This window comes from Coregonus clupeaformis, unplaced genomic scaffold (assembly GCF_020615455.1).
Source record: "Coregonus clupeaformis isolate EN_2021a unplaced genomic scaffold, ASM2061545v1 scaf0247, whole genome shotgun sequence".
NCBI classification, from domain to species: domain Eukaryota; kingdom Metazoa; phylum Chordata; class Actinopteri; order Salmoniformes; family Salmonidae; genus Coregonus; species Coregonus clupeaformis.
Genome location: NW_025533702.1, coordinates 13805 through 38182, shown reverse-complemented (window position 1 = coordinate 38182; position 24378 = coordinate 13805). Strand labels below are relative to the sequence as shown.

At 43.1% G+C, this 24378-nt stretch overlaps 1 protein-coding gene across 1 annotated transcript in view; it reads left to right on the top strand.

Moving 5' to 3' along the window:
• Window positions 1-23805, top strand: part of LOC121534786 — a 36346-nt gene extending 12541 nt beyond the window's left edge. Inside the window, exons 14-42 of the mRNA XM_045214387.1 lie at window positions 2128-2286; window positions 4470-4588; window positions 4793-5074; window positions 5314-5469; window positions 5876-6060; window positions 6293-6475; window positions 6665-6756; window positions 7050-7219; window positions 7644-7797; window positions 8288-8367; window positions 8596-8776; window positions 8911-9066; window positions 9170-9303; window positions 9602-9760; window positions 10212-10392; window positions 10543-10754; window positions 10957-11145; window positions 11685-11827; window positions 11982-12141; window positions 15781-15864; window positions 16176-16313; window positions 19103-19219; window positions 19322-19414; window positions 19575-19798; window positions 19989-20191; window positions 21177-21425; window positions 21721-21950; window positions 22257-22421; window positions 22798-23805. Of these exons, the coding sequence (XP_045070322.1) occupies window positions 2128-2286; window positions 4470-4588; window positions 4793-5074; window positions 5314-5469; window positions 5876-6060; window positions 6293-6475; window positions 6665-6756; window positions 7050-7219; window positions 7644-7797; window positions 8288-8367; window positions 8596-8776; window positions 8911-9066; window positions 9170-9303; window positions 9602-9760; window positions 10212-10392; window positions 10543-10754; window positions 10957-11145; window positions 11685-11827; window positions 11982-12141; window positions 15781-15864; window positions 16176-16313; window positions 19103-19219; window positions 19322-19414; window positions 19575-19798; window positions 19989-20191; window positions 21177-21425; window positions 21721-21950; window positions 22257-22421; window positions 22798-23805 (5606 nt within the window). The remainder of the gene's footprint in view (window positions 1-2127; window positions 2287-4469; window positions 4589-4792; window positions 5075-5313; window positions 5470-5875; window positions 6061-6292; window positions 6476-6664; window positions 6757-7049; window positions 7220-7643; window positions 7798-8287; window positions 8368-8595; window positions 8777-8910; window positions 9067-9169; window positions 9304-9601; window positions 9761-10211; window positions 10393-10542; window positions 10755-10956; window positions 11146-11684; window positions 11828-11981; window positions 12142-15780; window positions 15865-16175; window positions 16314-19102; window positions 19220-19321; window positions 19415-19574; window positions 19799-19988; window positions 20192-21176; window positions 21426-21720; window positions 21951-22256; window positions 22422-22797) is intronic.
• The last annotated feature ends 573 nt before the right edge of the window (window positions 23806-24378 follow it).

Sequence of the window (24378 nt, the reverse complement as noted above, 5' to 3'; positions counted from 1 at the left end):
ATTCAGAAATGAAGGTGAAGAGAGGGAGAGCTAGCTATATATATATTACTTTCACTTTCACTTCCCTTACAAAAAAAGATTGCAGTTTTGAAACTGCATTAAAAGTGCAGTAACTGCAGTCAACTGTGATATTTTGGACAGTTACACTGCAAAATTACTGCAGTAAAAAAAGCTGTGTTATTTTGGACGCAGTAGTTGCAGCATACTGAAGCAGTTATACTGCATTCTGACTGCAATCTTTTTTCATAAGGGTTAATTAGCTAGCGAATGCAGCTAGCTAGTTTTGTCAGACCATGAGACATCCCGAAAATCGGTCTTCACTCAAAATTGTAAGTAGCGTCCGAACGGTTTGGCCAACAAAACTACTCTAAGTAAAGATGAGACTCTCACAAACACAATGGTGTTCTCCGTTTTGCTCTACGACCCCCACAAGCATATTGGGACTCGTCTGAAGTCAGTACAGCCGATTTGCCAACTTCTGTCTGTTGCGTCCGAACAGGCCTCACAAGACTCGTCTGAACGTACCCTAGTACCAGTTGAAAAAATGAATGGAAGTATACATTGACACTGTTTAGTGCCAAAAATAAGGGGTTAAATACATGTTAAAAAAAAATACGATTCTCTCAGATATAGGACAGACACTTCAGAACAAAAAATTGGGGGGGGACTATCTGTTGTCCATGTAGTGAATCTGTTATTCAATTCGTTTGTATGGGCTAATAGCACTAACATGCTGACCACAAGTCTACGATCCAGTCCAGTTGTAATGCACCATATGGTAATGCACCATAAAGTCCAAAGAAGAAGAAGCCTGACCGAGGAGAGATTACTAGAAAACAAATGTTTTACCGTTTTATCTGTGGATTAATTGTCGGAGTAGAGGACCTTGTGCATTTCAGGTAAAATAACAACCCAATGTTTATATCCCAGGACAAATTAGCTAACAACAGCAAGCTAGCTAGCTAAATTGCCATAAATGTTTAATGCTTTTCGACCTGTCCCGAAATTAATATAATTGGTTCAGTTTGTTTTGATATTTCAACCTGCGTGTCCTGATCGCGTCTGGTGTGGGGGGACAAAATCAATTTGATGGCGTGATGGCGCACGCGGTCAGGGTAGCATGTAAGGCCAAATAACATTTTTCATCAAATAATTATTTTATATATTTTTTTGATACTTCAGGGGTCTTAAAATTCAAAATCAAATAACAAAATGATCCTTGGTATGACCTTCTAAAAACAATTCCATATAGCTTAGTAGAACCCCCTGGTGTAGTATTCGGAATTATTTCATTTATTTATGAACAGACATGAGTAATTCTATAACTTTGGCAAATGTATTTAAATGTATCATGGGCGGGGCGGCACCTCCAGCACCCTTCCCACTGCTATGATTCTATACGGAAATAAATGATGAAGTGCAACGCTCATGTCTATCAGCGCAGAGAGAGAGGGAGAGCGATCATAGAAAGTGAATCTCATTCTAGTTATGTGAGAGATACAGGCGCGCTTTTCTCTCTCTCCAGAGTAATGGCCACTCGTTGGTCTATATGTGCTACAATGTTGAGCACACCATAAACCCTGGCCGGCTCAACACAAATCAATTCTTATAATATCAGGCACGTTTTCACATTTCGTTTTTTAGGGAGCCGCCAGGAGAGGAGTCAACTTGAATTAACTCTGATTGCTTTTATTAGAATTTTTACATTGCAAACAGTGAAAATATTTGTTAATGCCATAAGAGGTACCGGATCCTGGCAAATGGGTTCCGGAACTAAACAATCCAAAACTGAGAGGTGCCAGATCCTGTTCTGTCAGGATGCTGCTCAAATTAAGAACTGGATAGCAATTTTTTTCTAAAAGTGTGCCCTTCTCCCTTGGCCCTTCAGTTTTTGCAGATCTGTAAGGTGGAAGAAATATGGTAAAAGCTCCACCTCTACACCGCTTATACCAATCCAGACCCTTCAGATCTACAAATATCGGTTTAGGGCCAAAGAGCAGGGACAGGGAGTGAATTGGGACCAGCCATACAGGTTGACTACTCTGAGAGATTCCAAATGACATCCTAAAAGTAAGATGTTACTATACTGAGTGATATATTGATGATCCCTCTGAATTTCATTCTCAGTGGGCTCTTTTGTGTGGAGTCACCTGACCCATGTCCTGAGAACTGAGGACCCTACGAAGCAGGCCCTGATGGAGGCACTGCCTGATGACATCATCACCAAAGACTTTGAGGCTGAACCCTGGAAATACTCCTCTTATTCAGACTACACTGCAGACTCAGGTAATTTACATTAAGTTCCTCTTATTCAGACTACACTGCAGACTCAGGTAATTTACATTAAGTTCCTCTTATTCAGACTACACGGCAGACTCAGGTAATTTACATTAAGTTCCTCTTATTCAGACTACACGGCAGACTCAGGAAATTTACATTAAGTTCCTCTTATTCAGACTACACTGCAGACTCAGGTAATTTACATTAAGTTCCTCTTATTCAGACTACACGGCAGACTCAGGTAATTTACATTAAGTTCCTCTTATTCAGACTACACGGCAGACTCAGGTAATTTACATTAAGTTCCTCTTATTCAGACTACACGGCAGACTCAGGTAATTTACATTAAGTTCCTCTTATTCAGACTACACTGCAGACTCAGGTAATTTACATTAAGTTCCTCTTATACAGTGCCTTCAGAAAGTATTCACACCCTTGACTTTTTCCTCATTTTGTTGTGTTATAGCCTGAATTTAATATTGATTAAATTGAGATTTTGTGTCACTGGCCTACACACAATATCCCATAATGTCAAAGTGGAATTATGTTTTTAGAAATATTTACAAATTAATAAAAAATGTAAAGCTTTGTTATGGCAAGCCTAAATACGTTCAGGAGTAAAATCAATCTTAACAAGTCACATAATAAGTTGCATGGACTCGCTGTGTGCAATAATAGTGTTTAACATGATTTTTGAATGACTACCTCATCTCTGTACTCCACACATACAATTATCTGTAAGGTCCCTTAGTTGAGCAGCGAATTTCAGATTCAACCACAATGACCAGGGAGGTTTTCCAATGCAAAGAAGGGCACCTATTGGTAGCAGGCATTGAATATCCCTTAGACCATAGTGAATTATTAATTACACTTTAGATGGTGTATCAATACACCCAGTCACTACAAAGATACAGGCGTCCTTCCTAACTCAGTTGTCGGAGAAGAAGGAAACTGCTCAGGGATTTCACCATGAGGCCAATGGTGACTTTAATAACAGCTACAGAGATTAATGGCTGTGATAGGAGAACATGGAAGATGGATCAACAACATTGTAGTTGCTCCACAATATTAACCTAAATGACAGAGTGAAAAGAAGGAAGCCTGTACAGAACAATAATATTCCAAAACATGCATCCTGTTTGCAAGAAGGCACTAAAGTAAAACTGCAAAAAATATGGCAAACAAATTAACTGTATGTCCTGAATCCAAAGCGTTATGTTTGGGGCAAATACAATACAACACTTCACTGAGAACCAATCTTCATATTTTCAAACATGGTGGTGGCTGTATCATGTTATGGGTGTGCTTGTCATGGGCAAGGACTAGGTCGTTTTTTAGGATAAAAATAAATGGAATACAGCTATAAGCACAGGCAAAATCCTAGAGGAAAACCTGGTTCAGTCTGCTTTCCAACAGACACTGGGAGACAAATTCACTTTTCAGCAGGACAATAACCTAAGACACAAGGCCAAATATACACTGGAGTTGCTTACCAAGATGACATTGAATGTTCCTGAGTGGCCTAGTTACAGTTTTGACTTAAATCGACTTGCAAATCTATGGCAAGACATGAAAATGGCTGTCTAGCAATGCTCAACAACCAACTTGACAGAGCTTGAATAATTTTTGAAAGAATAATGTGAAAATGCTGTATAATCCAGGTGTGCAAAGCTCTTAGAGACTTACCCAGAAAGACTCACAGCTGTAATCGCTGCCAAAGGTAATTCTAACATGTATTGACTCAGGGGTGTGAATACTTATACAAATTAGATATTTCTGTATTTCATTTTCAATACATTTGCAAAAATGTCTAAAAACATGATCTCACTTTGTCATTATGGGGTATTGTGTGTAGATGGGTGAGGGAAAAAAAATATGTCATCCATTTTGAATTCAGGCTGTAACACAACAAAATGTGGATTAAGTCAAGAGGTATGAATACTTTCTGAAGGCACTGTATCTGTGTAGTAACATTAACAACATTGGATGAATATGCTAATATGTTAATATGTTGATACATATGTTATAATGTATGGCAAGTTACCTGTGATAGGGTAGCTTTGTCTTTTTAGGAAAACCTTCTTCAATTACTTGTTGTAGTGATAATTGTTTCAGAAGTGATTACATTTTGCACTTGGTTGTCCTTTGAAGAGCAGAAGAATACAGTATGTGTTTTTTGTGTGTCTCAGGATTTGGAGTTGCGAATATGGAGGGAGTCTTGGTTTTCTCTTCCAAGTCCTTTGTGCCGCGCTCTGCCATGGCTAACCTGACTGTCTATATCCACGGAAGAGCTTTCAATCTGCTTGAGGTGAGTAGTTAGATCATCGTTTATTGGTTTCATTCTGTGAGCAACTGAATGTGTTTTTGAGAGCATTTTCTGCTTTTCCTCAATGCTCTGAAGCATTGAATTACCGAGAGAGGGACGTAAAACAACATATCTGAGGAACAGATACTGTATGTGATTCAAATTAAACAGAAAACTGGAAATCTAATTGGCTGCTCTCCTCCACAGGTCAATCTACGTGTGGAAAACATTGAACCTCTTCTGAAACGCATTTTTGGCTACCAATCAACTTCTCCTGATGAGGAGCCTACAACTCAGGATGGAGAGGAGGATGGAAAGGAGTCTCAGATGATGGAGAGAAGAAGAAGAAAAGCAGGGGAAGGAAATAAAGGACAGATGAAGGAGAGGAGAAGGAGAAAAGCTGGGGAAAGAGACAGCTCTGAAAGCCAGAGTGGAAAGGAGGGTTGTTCACCTAGTATCTACAGTTACCTCAACCAGGCCAGGACTATGGTGAGACTTTCACAGCAATATTTTACCATTGCTACATTCATTAGCCTATCTAAGCCTAGCTAGCCTATGTGCCAATTCTATTTTTGCATGTTTGAGTTATACTTTAGAGAATTACATTAGGAGATAGCCAACATCTGATGGTTTCATAGTTTAGCCTAAATAATGGGTCACTTCACTCCGATTGTAGATGTAAATATATTTTCAATGATCATGGATGATGATTGATGTTTTTATTGTAGTTCTCAGGAGGGAGACTGGAGGAGGCCAGACCACGTTGTTGGCTTGGTGTCAAAGTGTTTGGGAACGAGTTGAGCGTGGTGACCTGTGATGACCTCTACTCTCAGATAAAGGAGCTGTCACTCAGCATGGCTGGGGTTGCTGTCAGACTGCTGAAGGTATGTGACCTCTGACCTCTGAGATAGTGGTGCTGTGTGACTCATACAGGATATAACTGCATATGATCATCTCAGAGGAATGTAGTTTGATGAAATCCTGTGTAATATCTTTCAAGTCTGTTACCTTTAAGCAATGCTCATACACATTCGTTTCATGTTTTGCTCATCTTAGCATAATATTGTATCAAGAAAGAATGTATGGGCTAATGTGGGTCTCTCTCTCTCTCTCTCTCTCTCTCTCTCTCTCTCTCTCTCTCTCTCGCTCTCTCTCCACCTCCTCTACCTCCACCTCCACCTCCTCCACCTCCACCTCCACCTCCACCTCCACCTCCACCTCCACCTCCTCCACCTCCACCTCCACCTCCACCTCCACCTCCACCTCCACCTCCACCTCCACCTCCATCAGGGTCAGGAGGTGCAGCTCCACCACAGGGCAGTGTTGATGACAGAGGAGTTGGTCCTGCCCTCTCTGTCAGGCTTACCCATTAGACTGGGCATCAACATGACCTCCCTCCTCTCCCTGCGCCTCAAGGGCAGTGCCAACTACAGAGACTGGTCACACTTTTCCCTGGCAGGTCACATCAAGCCCAGGTAAGTCGGCATCCATTTTGGATCTGACGGCCTCTTCATTTTCTTATCCATGGTTAGTGTTTCACCTATCAGCGGCCACCACTTAGTGGCATACTAAGTATTTGAAATAATACTGTAATTTTTGTTAAGATCGCTGTACTTTTGCACACTGTGGGAATGTCCCATGTTTCTTTCCCATATAATAAAACAAAAGAAAGTGTTATATCTCTATGGTCTTTTTCTCTTCCCACAGTGCCTATGTGGGCCTGTCAGCCCGGATGGGTGTGGATGGGGGTCTGGGTCGGGCTGGGGTGGAGTGGGCCACAGAGCTCAGGACCTCCGGCAGTCTGGATGGGAGTGTGCATCTTCAGGAGGGCCATGACCTGAGAGTGGCCCTCAACACACCTGAAGAACTCATGGATATAGTCTCTCTCAGGTGAGAGCTGTCATTAGTGTTCTTGCTGAAAGAACACTACTGTTATTTCACATTTTCATTTAACCTTTTCTAGTTGTATTAGTTGGTTAACTAACTATGTTGGGGCCAAAAGCACATTTAATTCAGCCAATTGAAATTCCAATTCAATGATTGATTGATTTATTTTCAATGTCTCCCTGCTTGCCACAGCTCCAGAATGTACCAAGTAAACGGAGACCACCGAGAGGAGATGAGAGGCTCCAAGAGTCGTGTGGAGAGGACCACCTGCACTCCAAAGACCTGTGAGTTCATCCCAGCAAAGTTAAAGGGCTGTATCTAAGGTCAAGCCTGGAAAGGTCCAAGTCCTTACTGGAAATAGTTGTGTGTAATTGGTAGGCAATTTGTGCGAAGATTCTAGTGTCATGCTGTATGCAGATGTAAAGTAAGTTCCTTTCTGATTAAATAACTAAATTATATTAGTTGATCTGAGACCAGTATTTATCTCCAAAGCTAGCCTAGATTATATCTAAAAGCTGTCCAGTATTTTGTATATTGAAGTAAGAGGATGAGCAGCCATTTCGTATTTCTCTCCCAGGGTCTAAGATGGTGGGGTGGCAGCTGTGCTCCAATGTCTCCTACCCTTTATCCTCCACGGGGCTTACCTTCCCCCCTCCCGGCCCTGTGCACCTGTGCCTCAGGCTGCTGAAGCTAGACAGAGGCCTTCACCAGTACCTGCTAGAGGCAGCATACTCTCTATTGACACAGGTACTGTCAATCCAACCTATTTCCTGCTGAGTGTCCTGCTAATTGCTTTGTTACAAGAGGTTATCTAATAACACTTTTGTTAACCTTTGGCACTGGTGCCATGAAAATTACACAGACCTGTGTTCAAATAGAATTTGAGATTTCAATCTGTTATTGATTGAGCTTGCCTGGCACAATGGAACAAATTGAGTAGTCCCAAAAGTAGAAACCCTGCCTATCTGGCATACTCAAATGAAAAACATTATTTGAACTGCAATTACTACCCATTATTCTAACACATTATTACAACACATTATTACAACACATTATTACTACACATTATTACTACACATTATTACAACACATTATTACTACACATAGCATCTGTAACCGAATGGCAATTAATATAAGTGATGAATGATCATGTTGTTCCTCTATGTTTCAGAGTGGCTCCTGGCTCCCCAGAGAGGCCTCCCTCCACCTCCTCCTGGCCACCCCCCAGTCCTCCATCCCCAGGGACATGTCTCTGGACCTGGCCCTCAGCCCCCACAGGCTGCTCCTCAAGATGACCCACCCACTTAAGACCATCACCATCCAGGGTAGAGAACTAGATTCAGCGTATTTAAACTGACTTGACTTGCTGCTATTTCGTCCTCTTCCAAGGTCGACCATAGGGAACTAGATCAGACCTGGGTTCAAGTAGTATTTGAAATATTTCAAATACTTCAGCTGTGCTTGTTTGGCACAGTCGAACCCATGGAATGGTCCCAAAAGTGCAAACTCTGCCCATCTATAATATAATAATATAATATGCCATTTAGCAGACGCTTTTATCCAAAGCGACTTACAGTCATGCGTGCATACATTTTTGTTTATGGGTGGTCCCGGGGATCGAACTCACTACCTTGGCGTTACAAGCGCCGTGCTCTACCAGCTGAGCGACCAGCATCTGGTAGGCTCAAGCAAACTATTAAAGTATGCAAAACATTTCCAATTCTATTTGAACCCAGTTCTGAACTTGATACAATGATATTAAACTGATTTGACTTGCTATTGCAAAACTTGACACCAATGGTGTTGTTTTGTCAGGGCAACTTGACCAAGTGAGGAACATATGGACCGGTAAACTTGAGCTTCTGATAGACAACGTTCATCAGTATTACATCATGGTAAGGAGGAGGTTTGGAGATTTTGTTGTCTTGTGGAGCGTCCTGAATCAACCATTTAAATTTGTTCAAGTTTTAATTTCACGTGCACAAGTACAGTGAAATGCCTTTCTTGCAAGCTCTAAACCCAACAAGTTATCAATATCAATGTAAACAATGCAGTTATCACTATCAATGTTTTATCCGTGAAGTCTTGAACATAATTTCCCATGGTGCATTTGCTTTCCACAGGGACTGATTGACTCCCAGACCCTCCTCTCAGAGCAGAGGCTGCGTTATCATCTAGAGGCCAAAGTGGGTGCGGAAAGCCGTCCCATGATCCTCTCTGCTAACGTCACCCGCGGGCTGGGCAGAAAGACCAGCCTGTCTGCCACTCTGAAGAATGTGTTCAGAGAAGCTGCCTCCTTCTCAGGTTATAGATGATTGAATAATTGATCCAATAACTAACTATACATTGCAGTGCTCCAATACTGTCTATTGAGTGTTTTATAAGCTTGTTACTGTAAAGGCATAGTAATGCCATCATTATTGGTTGGTTATCCACAGTGGTTTTGGAGAGGAGGCTGGATGATGGGCGGAGACAGTACTCAGTGGAGGCGGAGCTCCTACTGCCTGGAGTGGTGGGCAGCAGGATCCTAGGGCTGATGGAGCAGAAGGGCCCACTGTGGAGCTCTGCACTGAGGCTCAAATATGGCCTGCGTGGTGAGTGACACTGCCATGCAGCCTCTCTAAGGCACACGGTGGAGCTCCGCTCTGAAGCCACTATCTGTCACTTTGGGGTGTGCTGAACTTTGACCTTCCACAGAGGATGCCCGCCACCTGCGTCAGGAGTGCCACACGTCCCAGAGCCTGAGGAGTGAGAGGGAGCCCAACCAGACGTACCGCATGAGGGCTGAACACGAGTTCTACTGCTCTACCACAGCCCCCATTAACCACAAGGTAACCATTGGTAACCACAAGGACATGTTTAATATCATACCATGTTTACGGTTTGTTTGAATTGTCACCACATAGGCCTACAGTACCTGGTTGGGCAGGACTCAATGTTTAGGCTCTTTCATTCACTATCTGTTGTTATTGGCATTGCAAACATCATGCTCCGACCAAGCCATTGGAGCCAATTGCAAGTGTATCTCCATGCTCCATGTACTCACTAGTTACTGAAGTTGTCAAAGGTTAGGAATAGAATAGAATCATTTCCTCTCACCACTCATCCTATCCCTCTCCATTCTTCCAGGTCCAGCTGAGACACGAAGAGAGCCCCAGCCACACCAAGTCCAGTGTGGATGTGAGCTATGGGAAACACTGGGATGAGATCAACAACAAGCACCGCCTCCTCCTCAGCCAGTCCTTCAGGAACCAGTCCAGACACAACCTCACCAGCTATGCCTTGGAGGTACACACCACAGCTTTATCTCTGTTGATCTACTATCTAGTACGTATATTTCTATGACTGTGGTATATCATCTTGTGACATGGAAAATCATCAGGTTTACCATAATGAATACAGCAAGTAACATACTGCATTGTTTGCGCCCTGGAGATCAGAGCACAGCTTCTGTTATCTCTATTTCTATCTCTATCGTATCTATTATCTCTATTTGTTTACCTCCAATATTAATCATCAAGGGACAATTTAACGCAATTAATGACAATTGAGAGTTTCTGTCAACTAGAGTAGTCGAGTGATAAGTGCCTCATGTTTTTGGTGTGTAGTCTGTACATTGAGATTATGAGCGGTTTATCCTTGGGCATGGGCAGGTCTCTTATGTACATTCAGCAATAACAAAAACAAAACAAAAATCGAATTCACCACTATACAATACGCCACCCAACCTTTCCTCCAGTTCAGCCTGCAGGTCCCAGACAAGCGGCTGAACTACAAGACCCAGCTCATGCACTCTCACCTGAGGCAGAGGGGGGCCGAGAGCAGCACTCACCTCAAAGTGAACTACAACGACCAGATGCCCCTGGTAGCTGGACTAAACTGGAAGGACACCTCCAAAGCCATGCTCAGAAAATGGGAAGGTAATGAAAGATTGAAGGGCTTTATTTACTGTACTATACCATGCAGAAATCCACAAATTCTTTGGGGGGAGTATTTTTTATTTTCGGAATGTCCTGTGTGTGTCTATGCGTGGCCGTACGTGCGTGTAACTGTGAGTGTGCTGTCTCCAGGTATGTTCAACATGGACACTCCCTGGCTCTACGTGTACACGACCCACAAGCTGAGTCAGCCCCAGCGCCACACCTACCAGTTGACCTCTGAACTCACTGCCCGCAAGTGGCTGACCGTCCGTGACCTCGTGCTGGAGGGTTATTACAGAGACAGAAGCAAGGACAGAGAGGCCCGCCTGCACCTCTACACACCCGCTGTCACATACCTCAAAGTACAAAGCTTCCTGCTAGTCTTTGACATATTCAACAATGGCATTTCTTTCTATGCAAGGGATACCTTACTGGACTGGCTACATCTCTAGACACAGTCATCAAGTTTGGACCATACCTGTATTTACCCGTTTTTGTTGAAAAAGGTTCCATGTAGAACCCATACCCTAAGAGCGATTATGTGCTGGTTCTGTTGTGTTCCAGGCAGTTGGCTGGGGTATGGTGGCTAAACAGGGTCTGAAGGCCTCCTGCACCCTCAGCTCTGTGTGGAGCCCTGCCCTGAGGGGAGACCTCTCCCTGGAGAACACCAAGCAGGGCAGGACCCTGCAGCTGGCCTCCAGCTACGGCAAACACAACCTCAGCCTCACCGCAGGACTCACTACCCTGGACAAGGTAGGTGGAAAGGATGAAGTGTGAGGATGAGGATGTCCTAAAATGTACACCGTACAGACAGTAAGCGAGTAAGCTAGCTAGCATCATGCAAGAGTTGACAGTCATCAACCATTCATATTTTTGGTAACGATTTGTTAGACGATTTATGGTTGATGATTAAGGAGGGCAGAGGAGGCTGGTGGGCGGAGTTATAGGAGGACAGGCTCATTGTAATGGCTAGAATGGAATCAAAAGAAAGTTATGTAACACATCAAACATATGGAAACCACATGTTTGACTCCGTTCCATTAATTCCATTCCAGCCATTACAATGAGCCCGTCCTCCTATAGCTCCTCCCACCAGCCTCCACTGAAGGAGGGTTGAGGCTTGAGGCTGAGGGTGTTCTAAAATGAACACCATATCACAGGGAGTACGCTAGCTAGCATCATACAAGAATTGACAGTTATCAACCATTCATATTTTTTGGTGATCTTTTTTTAAGCTACAGTTTTTTGCATATCTAACATAGCATATCACCATGGTGTATGACTCATTGCAGAATTTGAGTAAGAGGATGGTGAGGATGAAGATGATCTTATCAGAGCCCAAAAGCCCATCTATGGAGTTGGAGTTAGAGGGAGGAGTGGAGGAGCTCAGGAAGGACAAACAGATTTATCAGAAGAGAGCATTGCTACTCCTTCGGTATGTATCCACTTACTGGTGCTCTTTTTGAGTGTGATTGAATATAACTTGATGATGATGATGAGAATGGTGATGAGGATGAAGAATGATGGTTCATTTAATTGTAATCCTGACAGAACTAAAGTTATAATGCCCCCTCCCATCCCACCTACAGACAGCCGTTCCAGAACTTCCTCCAGAGCTTCCTTCTCCAGGAGACTTTCACTGTCGACCTCCACAAGGGCCTTTACATCCTGGAGTCGAAAGCCCATCTCTATAGCAACAGAGACATCATTCATACTCTCACCCTGGGATACCAGCAACCCAGCCCTTTTGTGAGCCCAGGACCACTCTTGTTTCTGGGCCCATATTCACAAAGGTCTCATAGTAGGAGTGCTGATCTAGGATCAGGTCCTACTCATGTCAATATAATCATATGGGTCGTTCTTGAATTTGTATTTATTTAAATGTATTTAGGTACAGTGGGGAAAAAAAGTATTTAGTCAGCCACCAATTGTGCAAGTTCTCCCACTTAAAAAGATGAGAGAGGCCTGTAATTTTCATCATAGGTACACGTCAACTATGACAGACAAAATGAGAATTTTTTTTCCAGAAAATCACATTGTAGGATTTTTAATGAATTTATTTGCAAATTATGGTGGAAAATAAGTATTTGGTCAATAACAAAAGTTTCTCAATACTTTGTTATATACCCTTTGTTGGCAATGACACAGGTCAAACGTTTTCTGTAAGTCTTCACAAGGTTTTCACACACTGTTGCTGGTATTTTGGCCCATTCCTCCATGCACATCTCCTCTAGAGCAGTGATGTTTTGGGGCTGTCGCTGGGCAACACGGACTTTCAACTCCCTCCAAAGATTTTCAATGGGGTTGAGATCTGGAGACTGGCGAGGCCACTCCAGGACCTTGAAATGCTTCTTATGAAGCCACTCCTTCGTTGCCCGGGCGGTGTGTTTGGGATCATTGTCATGCTGAAAGACCCAGCCACGTTTCATCTTCAATGCCCTTGCTGATGGAAGGAGGTTTTCACTCAAAATCTCACGATACATGGCCCCATTCATTCTTTCCTTTACACGGATCAGTCGTCCTGGTCCCTTTGCAGAAAAACAGCCCCAAAGCATGATGTTTCCACCCCCATGCTTCACAGTAGGTATGGTGTTCTTTGGATGCAACTCAGCATTCTTTGTCCTCCAAACACGACGAGTTGAGTTTTTACCAAAAAGTTATATTTTGGTTTCATCTGACCATATGGCATTCTCCCAATCCTCTTCTGGATCATCCAAATGTACTCTAGCAAACTTCAGACGGGCCTGGACATGTACTGGCTTAAGCAGGGGGACACGTCTGGTACTGCAGGATTTGAGTCCCTGGCGGCATAGTGTGTTACTGATGGTAGGCTTTGTTACTTTGGTCCCAGCTCTCTGCAGGTCATTCACTAGGTCCCCCCGTGTGGTTCTGGGATTTTTGCTCACCGTTCTTGTGATCATTTTGACCCCACAGGGTGAGATCTTGTGTGGAGCCCCAGATCGAGGGAGATTATCAGTGGTCATGTATGTCTTCCATTTCCTAATAATTGCTCCCACAGTTGATTTCTTCAAACCAAGCTGCTTACCTATTGCAGATTCAGTCTTCCCAGCCTGGTGCAGGTCTACAATTATGTTTCTGGTGTCCTTTGACAGCTCTTTGGTCTTGGCCATAGTGGAGTTTGGAGTGTGACTGTTTGAGGTTGTGGACAGGTGTCTTTTATACTGATAACAAGTTCAAACAGGTGCCATTAATACAGGTAACGAGTGGAGGACAGAGGAGTCTCTTAAAGAAGAAGTTACAGGTCTGTGAGAGCCAGAAATCTTGCTTGTTTGTAGATGACCAAATACTTATTTTCCACCATAATTTGCAAATAAATTATTAAAAAATCCTACAATGTGATTTTCTGGATTTTTTTTTCTCATTTTGTCTGCCATAGTTGACTTGTACCTATGATGAAAATTACAGGCCTCTCTCTCATCTTTTTAAGTGGGAGAACTTGCACAATTTGTGGCTGACCAAATACTTTTTTTCCCCCACTGTACATCTTCCCATTCTAAATTAATTAATATGGCAGCTTAATTACTTTTAATAATTTTGACCATTATGATAACATTGTGCCTTCAGTAGGAGTAGTAACACCAACGATGGTAACACCAATGAGAAATGTTAGGTTATTGAGAATTTTCTTAAACGGAGGCTACAGATGGGTCAAATCTAGGGTCGTTAACCCTTTAAAAATGATTTACTAAAGTGATGTGATTAATAATTTTGCTCACAATGTTATTTCCCTTCATTTAAATTGAGTAGCACGAAAGTGTCACTTTGGATTTAGACACACCAAATTATCAATGTAATCCTCAAATTGAAGACATACTATAAGGGTGTGATTAGCTAATAATTTTATTTAACATAGACCCCTCTTCCGATAACAGTTTTCCACTGGAGGGAATGCTTAATAATAATAAAATAATATGCCATTTAGCAGACGCTTTTATCCAAAGCGACTTACAGTCATGCGTGCATACATTTTTGTGTATGGGTGGTCCCGGGGATCGAACCCACTACCTTGGCGTTACAAGCGCCGTGCTCTACCAGTTGAGCTACAGAGGACCACGCTTAAGGTCCTTGTACAGTATATCATTGTAATGAGTGATTTTCAAGGCGGTAACACCGATGACATAAAACTGAGGGACAGACATTATACTAGTAAAAAAATAGGTATTTTAGCCTTCTTTGTTTTTACTGATTTATACAATACGTTCTAGCATTCAAAATAATAAATACAATCAGGTACGAAATGATTGGTACCCATGATAAAGATGAGAAGAAAAGACTGTATAAAATAAATAATACAAATACTGAGCTATATTGTATGCCAAAAAAAATATATATAGATACATTATTTTATACTAATACAATTGCTCAGACAAAGAGATTTTGCTTACCAAGTAATATATATATTTTTAAAGATAGGGGTCAAAATGATTGGCACCCCTGTTTTCAACATCTTTCAATACCTGAACTTGAGAGGATAATGGCACTGAGCCATTTTCTAAGATGTTTTATGAGAGAGAACACATTGGGAGGGATCTTAGACCATTCCTCCACACAGAATTTTTCCAGATCCTTGATATCCTTCGTCTGTGTTTAAGGTCTGCCGTCTTTAATTCAAACCACAAGTTTTCAATGGGGGTCAAGTCCGGAGACTGAGATGGCCATTGCAAAAGGTTGATTATGTGGTCAGTTAAATTGCGTCTTAGTTTCAGCCTCCTGACAGTGGCAACCAGGTCTTGGGCTAACATGTCCTTGTACTGGGTAAAGTTCATAATGCCGTTGACCTTAACAAGGGCCCCAGGACCAGTGGATGCAAAATATTGAAAGGTATTGAAAACAGGGGTGCCAATAATCTTGACCCCTACAATGTAGCAATGTAGCTCAGTATTTGTATTATTTATACTTTCTTGCTCATCTTTATCAAGGGTGCCAATAATTGACTGACTGTCTGTAGATATCTCTAAATCTGCAAAACATGTCACTATAACTCTACACATCACTACTGGGACAAGCCAATTTGCTTACCCTAACTACTTTAAACAATGCATAAATATAAAGTGTTGCAGTATAACCAACTTTAATTATTGTCATTGATAAACAGATCAATACAAACAAAAACATGTATGATGTGTAACTATTTGTTATTTTAAAGTGTCTTTCATGGTTGCAAAGGCAAGGGACGCAAAATGCCACCGTAATTCAAGAACGACCCTTATTCATTATGATCTAAAAAGCAAAACAGATCCTGGATCAGCACTCCTACTCTGAGACACTCTTTGAATACAAGCCCTGATTTGCTATAGGAACGGTTGTAACAACAGTCATTAGTCAATCTTTCTCAGTGATGTTGTCTTCTATTTGAATCTTCTGCAGGTGTGTTCCTCCCTGACCCACCCGTTCAGCTATGATGTCATCCCTCCAGACTCTGAAATGTGTGTCACAATGTTCAGCAACCAGGTAGGGTGATTGATACCCATCACATTTCAAGACATCAACACAAATGCTCTGATACAGTCTGTTTTGATGAAAACAATGGGACATTAAATGACTAAATTGAATTTCCGTCTGATGTAAGTGTGCAGACTTTTTTCTTAAATAAATGAATCCACAAAATGAAAAAAAAAAAAACAGGCTTGTAGCAGAGCACATGTGGAGAATGAGTTGGTAGCACTGTATTTGAGTCCAATTGTATGCCTACCATACCCATAGAGATCCTGTGGGTGAAGAAGTTCTCTATAAAATCCTATGGCCGCCATATTTCTCTACAGACGCAGAGAGAGGTGCGAGGGAGGGTTCGGGTCGGGATGAAGGACAGACTGACGTTCCTTGGACAAATTCAGCTGAACCCCTCAGATTCACCGCAACATAGGGTCAAAGTTCGAGCCAACCTCACCCACCTACTCCAGGTAAGGCAGATTCTATAAGAGGGACATTATATAATATAAACAGTATAATGCTGGCGTGACGCGAAGGTGCTAGGTTTTGATGAATAAAGAAGTTGTGTGGTGTGTCCAGGCTTGGCCCCTCACTGGCCAATCAGAACGTGCTCCATTGTGAAATATGTAGTTGCTTCAAGTTGTATATTTATGGTCTTTTATGTATTGCCTTGGAATCAATTCCAATATTAGTCTGTTATAGTTTGTTAAATGGCTTACAGAAACGAAATAACAAAATGTAGACCTATATTTCATAATAAGTTAACTTGAACCCATTTGCGGTTCATATTGTTCTAAGTAATTGCATGGCTTCAATAGCATTCACACTGATATAGGGGCTAGGCCTACTATAAATTGCATTATGGCTGAGCATGGACATGCCAAACATGGGCAATAAACAAGATTAAAGTAATTATTGATAAGCCCTAAAAAGAGAATTAATAATTTGAATCAAATTATAAACAAAACAAAACAACAACTTGATTTCAATAGGCTATGTCACACCCTTTTTTTTGTAGGGGGTAGATCAGCTTTAATATTCCAGATAGATTGTGTTTTCTATCAATGTAATTGTCTGCATCATTTCCAATCCCCCATATATTTTTTTGTAAAGAAAATATAAAAAAATATAACCCTACCAACCCTCCCCTAATTGGAGTAAACTAATGGACAACAATACTTAGGCTTTTACTTCCAGCTTATACATACAGTGTGGGAAAAAAGTATTTGATCCCCTGCTGATTTTGTACGTTTGCCCACTGACAAAGAAATGATCAGTCTATAATTTTAATGGTAGGTTTATTTGAACAGTGAGAGACAGAATAACAACAAAAAAATGCAGAAAAATGCATGTCAAAAATGTTATAAATTGATTTTCATTTTAATGAAGGAAATAAGTATTTGACCCCTCTGCAAAACATGACTTAATACTTGGTGGCAAAACCCTTGTTGGCAATCACAGAGGTCAGACGTTTCTTGGCTGTGTGCTTAGGGTCGTTGTCCTGTTGGAAGGAGAACCTTCACCCCAGTCTGAGGTCCTGAGCGCTCTGGAGCAGGTTTTCATCAAGGATCTCTCTGTACTTTGCTCCATTAATCTTTCCCTCGATCCTGACTAGTCTCTCAGTCCCTGCCGCTGAAAAACATCCCAACAGCATGATTCTGCTACCACCATGCTTCACTGCAGGGAAGGTGCCAGGTTTCCTCCAGACGTGACGCTTGGCATTTAGGCCAAAGAGTTCAATCTTGGTTTCATCAGACCAGAGAATCTTGTTTCTCATGGTCTGAGAGTCCTTTAGGTGCCTTTTGGCAAACTCCAAGCGGGCTGTCATGTGCCTTTTACTGAGGAGGGGCTTCCGTCTAGCCACTCTACCATAAAGGCCTGATTGGTGGAGTGCTGCAGAGATCGTTGTCCTTCTGGAAGGTTCTCCCATCTCAACAGAGGAACTCTGGAGCTCTGTCAGAGTGACCATCGGGTTCTTGGTGACCTCCCTGACCAAGGCCATTCTCCCCCGGTTGCTCAGTTTGGGCGGTCGGCCAGCTCTAGGAAGAGTCTTGGTTGTTCCAAACTTCTTCCATTTAAGAATGATGGAGGCCACTGTGTTCTTGGGGACCTTCAATGCTGCAGACATTTTTTTTAGTGATTCCCCAGATCTGTGCCTCGACACAATCCTGTCTCGGAGCTCTACGGACAATTCCTTCGACCTCATAGCTTGGTTTTTGCTCTGACATGCACTGTCAACTGTGGGACCTTATATAGACAGGTGTGTGCCTTTCCAAATCATGTCCAATCAATTGAATTTACCACAGGTGGACTCCAATTAAGTTGTAGAAACATCTCAAGGATGATCAATGGAAACAGGATGCACCTGAGCTCAATTTCGAGTCAAATAGCAAAGGGTCTGAATACTTAAGGTATTTCTGTATTTTATTTTCGCTTTGTCATTACGGGGTATTATGTGTAGATTGATGAGGGAAAAAATATTTTAATCAATTTTAGAATAAGGCTGTAACGTAACAAAATGTGGAAAAAGGGAAGGGGTCTGAATACTTTCCGAAGGCACTGTTTGTGTTGACATTACCTTAAAGGAAGTGTGGTGTTTCATCCCAATAGTGTGAAAATACTTCTTCATCTCGTCACTTGTGCAGTGATATGATAAAAATGCAGTGGTGTAAAGTACTTAAGTATAAATATTTAAAAATATTTTAAAGTGGTCCTCTGTAGCTCAATTGTTAGAGCATGGCACTTGTAATGCCAGGGTAGTGGGTTCGATCCCTGGGACCACCCATACGTAAAATACCATAAATACATACCATTTTCCTACGTTTCCCATAGGAAAATGGTCCAATTCACACACTTATCAAGAGAACATCCCTGGTCATCCCTACTGCCTCTGATCTGGCAGACTCACTAAACACACATGCTTCGTTTGTAAATTATGTCTGACTGTTGGAGTGTGCCCCTGGCTATCCGCCAATAAAAAAAAAAAAAATTGTGCCGTCTGGTTTGCTTAATATTAGGAATTTGAAATGGTTTATACTTGTACTTTTACTTTTGATACTTAAGTACATTTTAGCAATTCCATTTACTTTTGATATTTACGTATATTTAAAACCAAATACTTTTAGACTTTTACTCAAGTAGTATAGTAAGATGATGGATGTCCACTGGGAATTGGCTTTCACCTGTCCAAGGAAGGGAGACGAGGAGAGGAAGCCACTTTAGACTATTGTGATGGACCCATGACTTTCTGCTGTTTCAGTTGAAGCTCCCTTCGTCGGCCATACTGGAAGGAGACGTGTCCTGGAATCCTAAAAATAACAGTGTGTTTGATTACCTAGTGAGAGGGAAAGTAGGGATCAACCGGCAGGAGTGTCAGGTAAGAGTAACTATTCATTCACTACTTAAATAAAAAATATTGCTTATTTATGATTACATCACTTATCAATCAGTAACATAATGTGTGTTTTTTCTCCATCAGTTTTCTGTTCATCTGAATGGCTCATCAGACAAAGTTGGTCTGTTTTCCTCTCTCAGTCATCCCTTCAAATCCAAGATCCTTAAAACATTGGAGGTGGGTCGCTAATGTGCTTTTTCAAAGGTTGACAATTGAATCTCTTAATTGATTAAGTATACAGTATAAATATAAAAGATATAGCTTTTCTGTTTTTGGTCAGCGTGTCTTTTGGTTTCTTTTAAATGGGTATTTGTCCCTTTATGTTTGTATTCTCCAGGCTCAGCTCACTGCAGACACGTCTATGGTGGATGGCAGCGTGAGCAGCTCTCTGTGTGTGAGGGCTGATGGGAAGGACAGAGCCCTGCTGGAGGCCCAGCTCTCCCACTCCCTACAGAGAGACACCAGAGCCCTGGGTCTACGTATGGACCTGCTCCAGAGTCTACTACCTACTACAGCCACTGCGCTGCACCTCAACATGTCTGCCAACATCTCCTCGGATAGGTGAGTGCATTCTCACTAGTCTATCAAGTAGCTACATACAGTGTGGACTTAGGACAGGTCTGTCTGTCTGTCTGTCTTAGCCACAGTTTTGCTCTGTGTCCCTCCACATGCGTTCTCACTCTGTATCCTAATTGTAACTGTTCAAAGTACCTCCATACCTTCTCATCTCTCCCTGTCTGTCTCCTTCCAGACTCTCCATGCATGGTTCCTATGACCAGGGAGGAGAGGTCCTGCAGGGCCAGGTGGCTGGCTCACTGGAGCACTCCCCTGGTTCCCCGGGGCTACGGATGGCTGTCACAGGGGACCTGAGGCACTCCTTACCCAGCCTCACTGCTCTGCCTCCTTCCCTGAGTCTGGAAGGAGCCCTGGGTCAGTCAGACTGGCTCACTGAAGGTATGGCTCTATTAGACATAAGAAGTGATTGATTGGTCTTGTCTCGAAGTGCCAAGGCGAACCCAGGTTAGTGTATTTTCCATGTTAGTGCTGTATAAATGGTGAAACATGTGTACAGTGCATTCGGAAAGTATTCAGACCCCATTACCTTTTCCACATTTTGTTACATTACAGCCTTATTCTAAAATTGATTAAATTCATTTTTTTCCTCATCAATTGAAACACTATACCCCATAATGACAAAGCCAAAACAGGTTTTTAGAAATGTTTGCTAATGTATTAGAAATAAAAAACAGAAATACCTTATTTACATAAGTATTCAGACCCTTTGCTATGAGACTCGAAATTGAGCTCAGGTGCATCCTGTTTCCATTGATCATCCTTGAGATGTTTCTACAACTTGATTGAAGTCCACCTGTGGTAAATTCAATTGATTGGACATGATTTGGAAAGGCACACACCTGTCTATATAAGGTCCCACAGTTGACAGTGCATGTCAGAGCAAAAACCAAGCCATGAGATCGAAGGAATTATCCGAGCTCCAAGAGGCACATATCTGGGGAAGGGTACCAAAAAACCTCTGCAGCATTGAAGTTTCCTAAGAACACAGTGGCCTCCATCATTCTGTAATGGAAGAAGTTTGGAACCACCAAGACTCTTCCTAAACATCTCTGGAGAGACCTGAAAATAGCTGTGCAGCGACGCTCCCCATCCAACCTGACAGAGCTTGAGAGGATCTGCAGAGAAGAATGGGAGAAACTCCAAAGGTGCTTCAACAAAGTCTGAATACTTATGTAAATCTGATATTTCAGTTTTTTATACATTTGCCAAACTATTTAATATCTTTTAGAATAAGGCTGTAATGTAACAAAATGTGGAAAAAGTCAAGGGGTCTGAATACTTTCCGAATGCACTGTATGTCACACACACAGACACACACACAAATGTATTATTCAGTGCTATGAAGTGTATGTGTGTGTTGCAGGGCAGCTGAGAGTGACAGTGAGTAAGGCTGTGTACAGTGTGGAGCTGAGTCATCAACAGGACCAAGGAGACACCTGGGACGAAGAGGATGGCATGCTGGGAAAAGAGCCTGACGGGGCCCGTGATTGGTTGTGCGCTCGGGCAGGGGAGGAGTCTCTGTGTGTGAATGTGAGCCGCCGATTGGGCATTCAGGGGAGGGGTGGAGTCAATGCCCAGCTCTCTCACTCCTCCCCCTGGCTCCATACTGCAGGTGACCCCCTCCATCTGTCACATATTGTTGTTACTTTGAATCTCTACTCCCCCAGTCCCTCTCCTCAGATGTCCTCCTTCTATGGTCCTTTCACTTCCACACTTTCTGTCTCCTTAGATATCCTCAATTAATATGATAATATGAAACCGTAATCTGTTGTAAAAAGACATAGCCATACACAATGAATGTATCACGTACCCTGTTTATCAAGTCTTACATGCCCTTTCAAGTCTTGGTAAATGACAAAAATCCGCTCACATAAATTGTGCACCATTGTCTGTCACCAATGTTTTAGGTATACCAGGTAACAGCAGTGCCCAGGTGAGCTGGACCCAGGAGGAGGGCAGGCTCTCAGTGCTGGCAGAACTACAGGCCGGGGCTCAGGGCCTGAAGGCTGAGTTTGAGAGTGCCAGGACTGGCCGGGCCTCCCCACGATGGGAGCTCCAAACCAGGGTACAGCACCAAAGCAAGGCCCTGGTCCAAAGAGGCATGCCCAGCTCCATCCAGGCTACAGGGCACTATCAGGTGCAGCTTCATCCTCTTCTTCCTCATCCTTCCTCTTCTTTCTCTCTACTCTATTGTTGTTAAGAATGCTGCATTGAATTTGACTTTGGACATATTCCTGGAGATAATTTATCAAGCTATCGAAGAAGATGCATCAAAGAATCTTCAAGCCAAGGCTTTTATAATTTTAAGATAAATTCATTTGATTTTCAGGTTTCAAGCCATGAAAGACATCACATTCATAATTCAGTATTTACTTCTATGTATTACAGTATTTTCAGTTTAATATTTAATGTCCAAAAGTATTTGTATTACTTCTGACTGTAGGAGGAGACAGAGGGTGTGAGTGCAGGGTTGGCCATTCAAGTTGAAGAACAGAAGAAGGTGGACATCGTAGTGGAAGCTGGCAAGGGGAACAACACTGCCAACCTGAACGTGTCTCTATTGCACAACCTGAGGCAACTCAAAGGAGTGATACCTACATCATTACAGGTGACCAACACATTTGTACATTGAAAACTCACTCAAAAACACATTTACAACAGTGCAACAGATTCAAATATCACAATACTTGTATTCCATTTCTATAATCTCTCAGTACCATACCAACAGCGTTTCTACAGCAGTGAAGTAGGCACTTTTATAAGCCATGCAAATTTGATTTTAAATAGGCAAATGCATTTGCTCAATTGATACTAGTTATATAGTGAAGAGTCTCTGATATTATAGTTGTTTTCACTCCAAAGAAGTATAGGAACCGTGCGCTCCAACTCATGTGCCATACTGTCTGTGTTAAATTCCTCCATCTTCTCCCACTGCTCTCCCTTTAATAAACAAACTGTGTCGACGGGGGTCTCTGTTTTCACAGATGAGCTGCACGGGGTACGCCACCAATGGTGCCGCTAATGACCGCCTCTCTGCCCATTGCTCCGAAGCATCGCGCGGTCGACCCGTGGAGTGCAGCGCCTTTCGCTCCAAGAGACCACACAGCAGCAGGCTCTGCTACGGCCTAGCGTTAGCCTACCCTAGCATCACCGCACAGGCCAAAGGCTGCTACAGCCCCACGGGCCAGGCTGAGCTCATGGCTAACCTCACCCACTCCTCCCGGCTACTGCAGCTCTCCCTGGGGCTGCCCTCACGCTCTAGCCTCAGGCTTCTGCTCCGGCCTGGGCCTAAGCGATGGGGCCTGGGGTTCGGGTTGGCGGTTGGCCCCTGGAAGGTGCAGGTTAGTGGGGGGCTGAGGCAGGAGGCGGCAGGGCTCTATGCATGGCATGGCCTGGTTGAGTATGGGACTCCTCATGTCACACACAAGGCCGAGGTTAGAGGTCGCGTTAGGGCAGAGCGGTGGTGTCACCTCTGGGTGGAAGTGAGCGGGGTGTGGGACTCAGTCAGATCCAGCCTGGTGGTGTCGACGCGGTGTGGGGGAGGGGTGCGGGTGGCCTGGGTGCGGATCACTGAAGGGGAAGGGGCACTAGCACCAAGCAGGACCTCTCTGACCATAATAGGAAGCGCTGTGAAAGATGGCCTCAGGGGCACTGTGGGTCTTGAAAACAACCAGGATTCTCTCCACTGCCTGTTATCCTTGCTACTGAGGGAAAGCCGAGCTGAGCTGGGCTGGACCCTCCACCACCAATGGGCCTCTCTCTCCACCTCCTCCATCCCAGAAAGGGTTGACCTGCACGGGTCAGCCCAGGTCCGACGTGCCTCCCTCTCCGGGAACGCCCGCGTCTCCTTGGACGCCCACTCGGCCAACCTGGACGTCACGGCGACCTGGGAGCCCCTCGGCCACGCCCCAAACGCTGCCCTCAGGGCCATTTTCCAACATGACCTTGCCACCCTAAAGCATGCTGGGATACCAGAGGGGACGCCACCCTGAGCGTGTTTGCGGGGCCCACTCAGGCACAGGTGGAGCTGGAGAGTGACACGTGTTCCATGTTGACCCACGGGACTAGTCTACATAGAGGGGAACACAGAAGGACATGGACCCTGGTTGTCCGTCAATGCTGTAACCTACTTAAGGTAGAGACAGAAATATAATTACTAGAATGGGCATGCCCATTCTAGTCAACGTAATTATATTTCTATGAGTAGAGCAGTGGAAACATGGCGGGAACAGGAAATCAATCAAATTGATTTTATAAAGCCATTTTTAAGTGACCTCAACCATGTTTCCCAGTGACAGAAAGCAGGAAGTGAGTCATCTTCACCAGAAAGATGAGCCTCCACTTTCCTTTACAGCATGGCATATCGCTGACACATACGGTAATGCTGTCTCACATTTAGATCCCACGTCAATAGGTGTGTGATGTTGTTTATGTTGTGTCAGTTCATCTGTATCTTTTATAAATATTTGATTTCAGCACAAAAACACACAAAATAAGACAGCCTATTGCAAATTTGACTATCGGCTACATTTTTTGCTGACTATTAGTTTCTCCTCCACAGACTC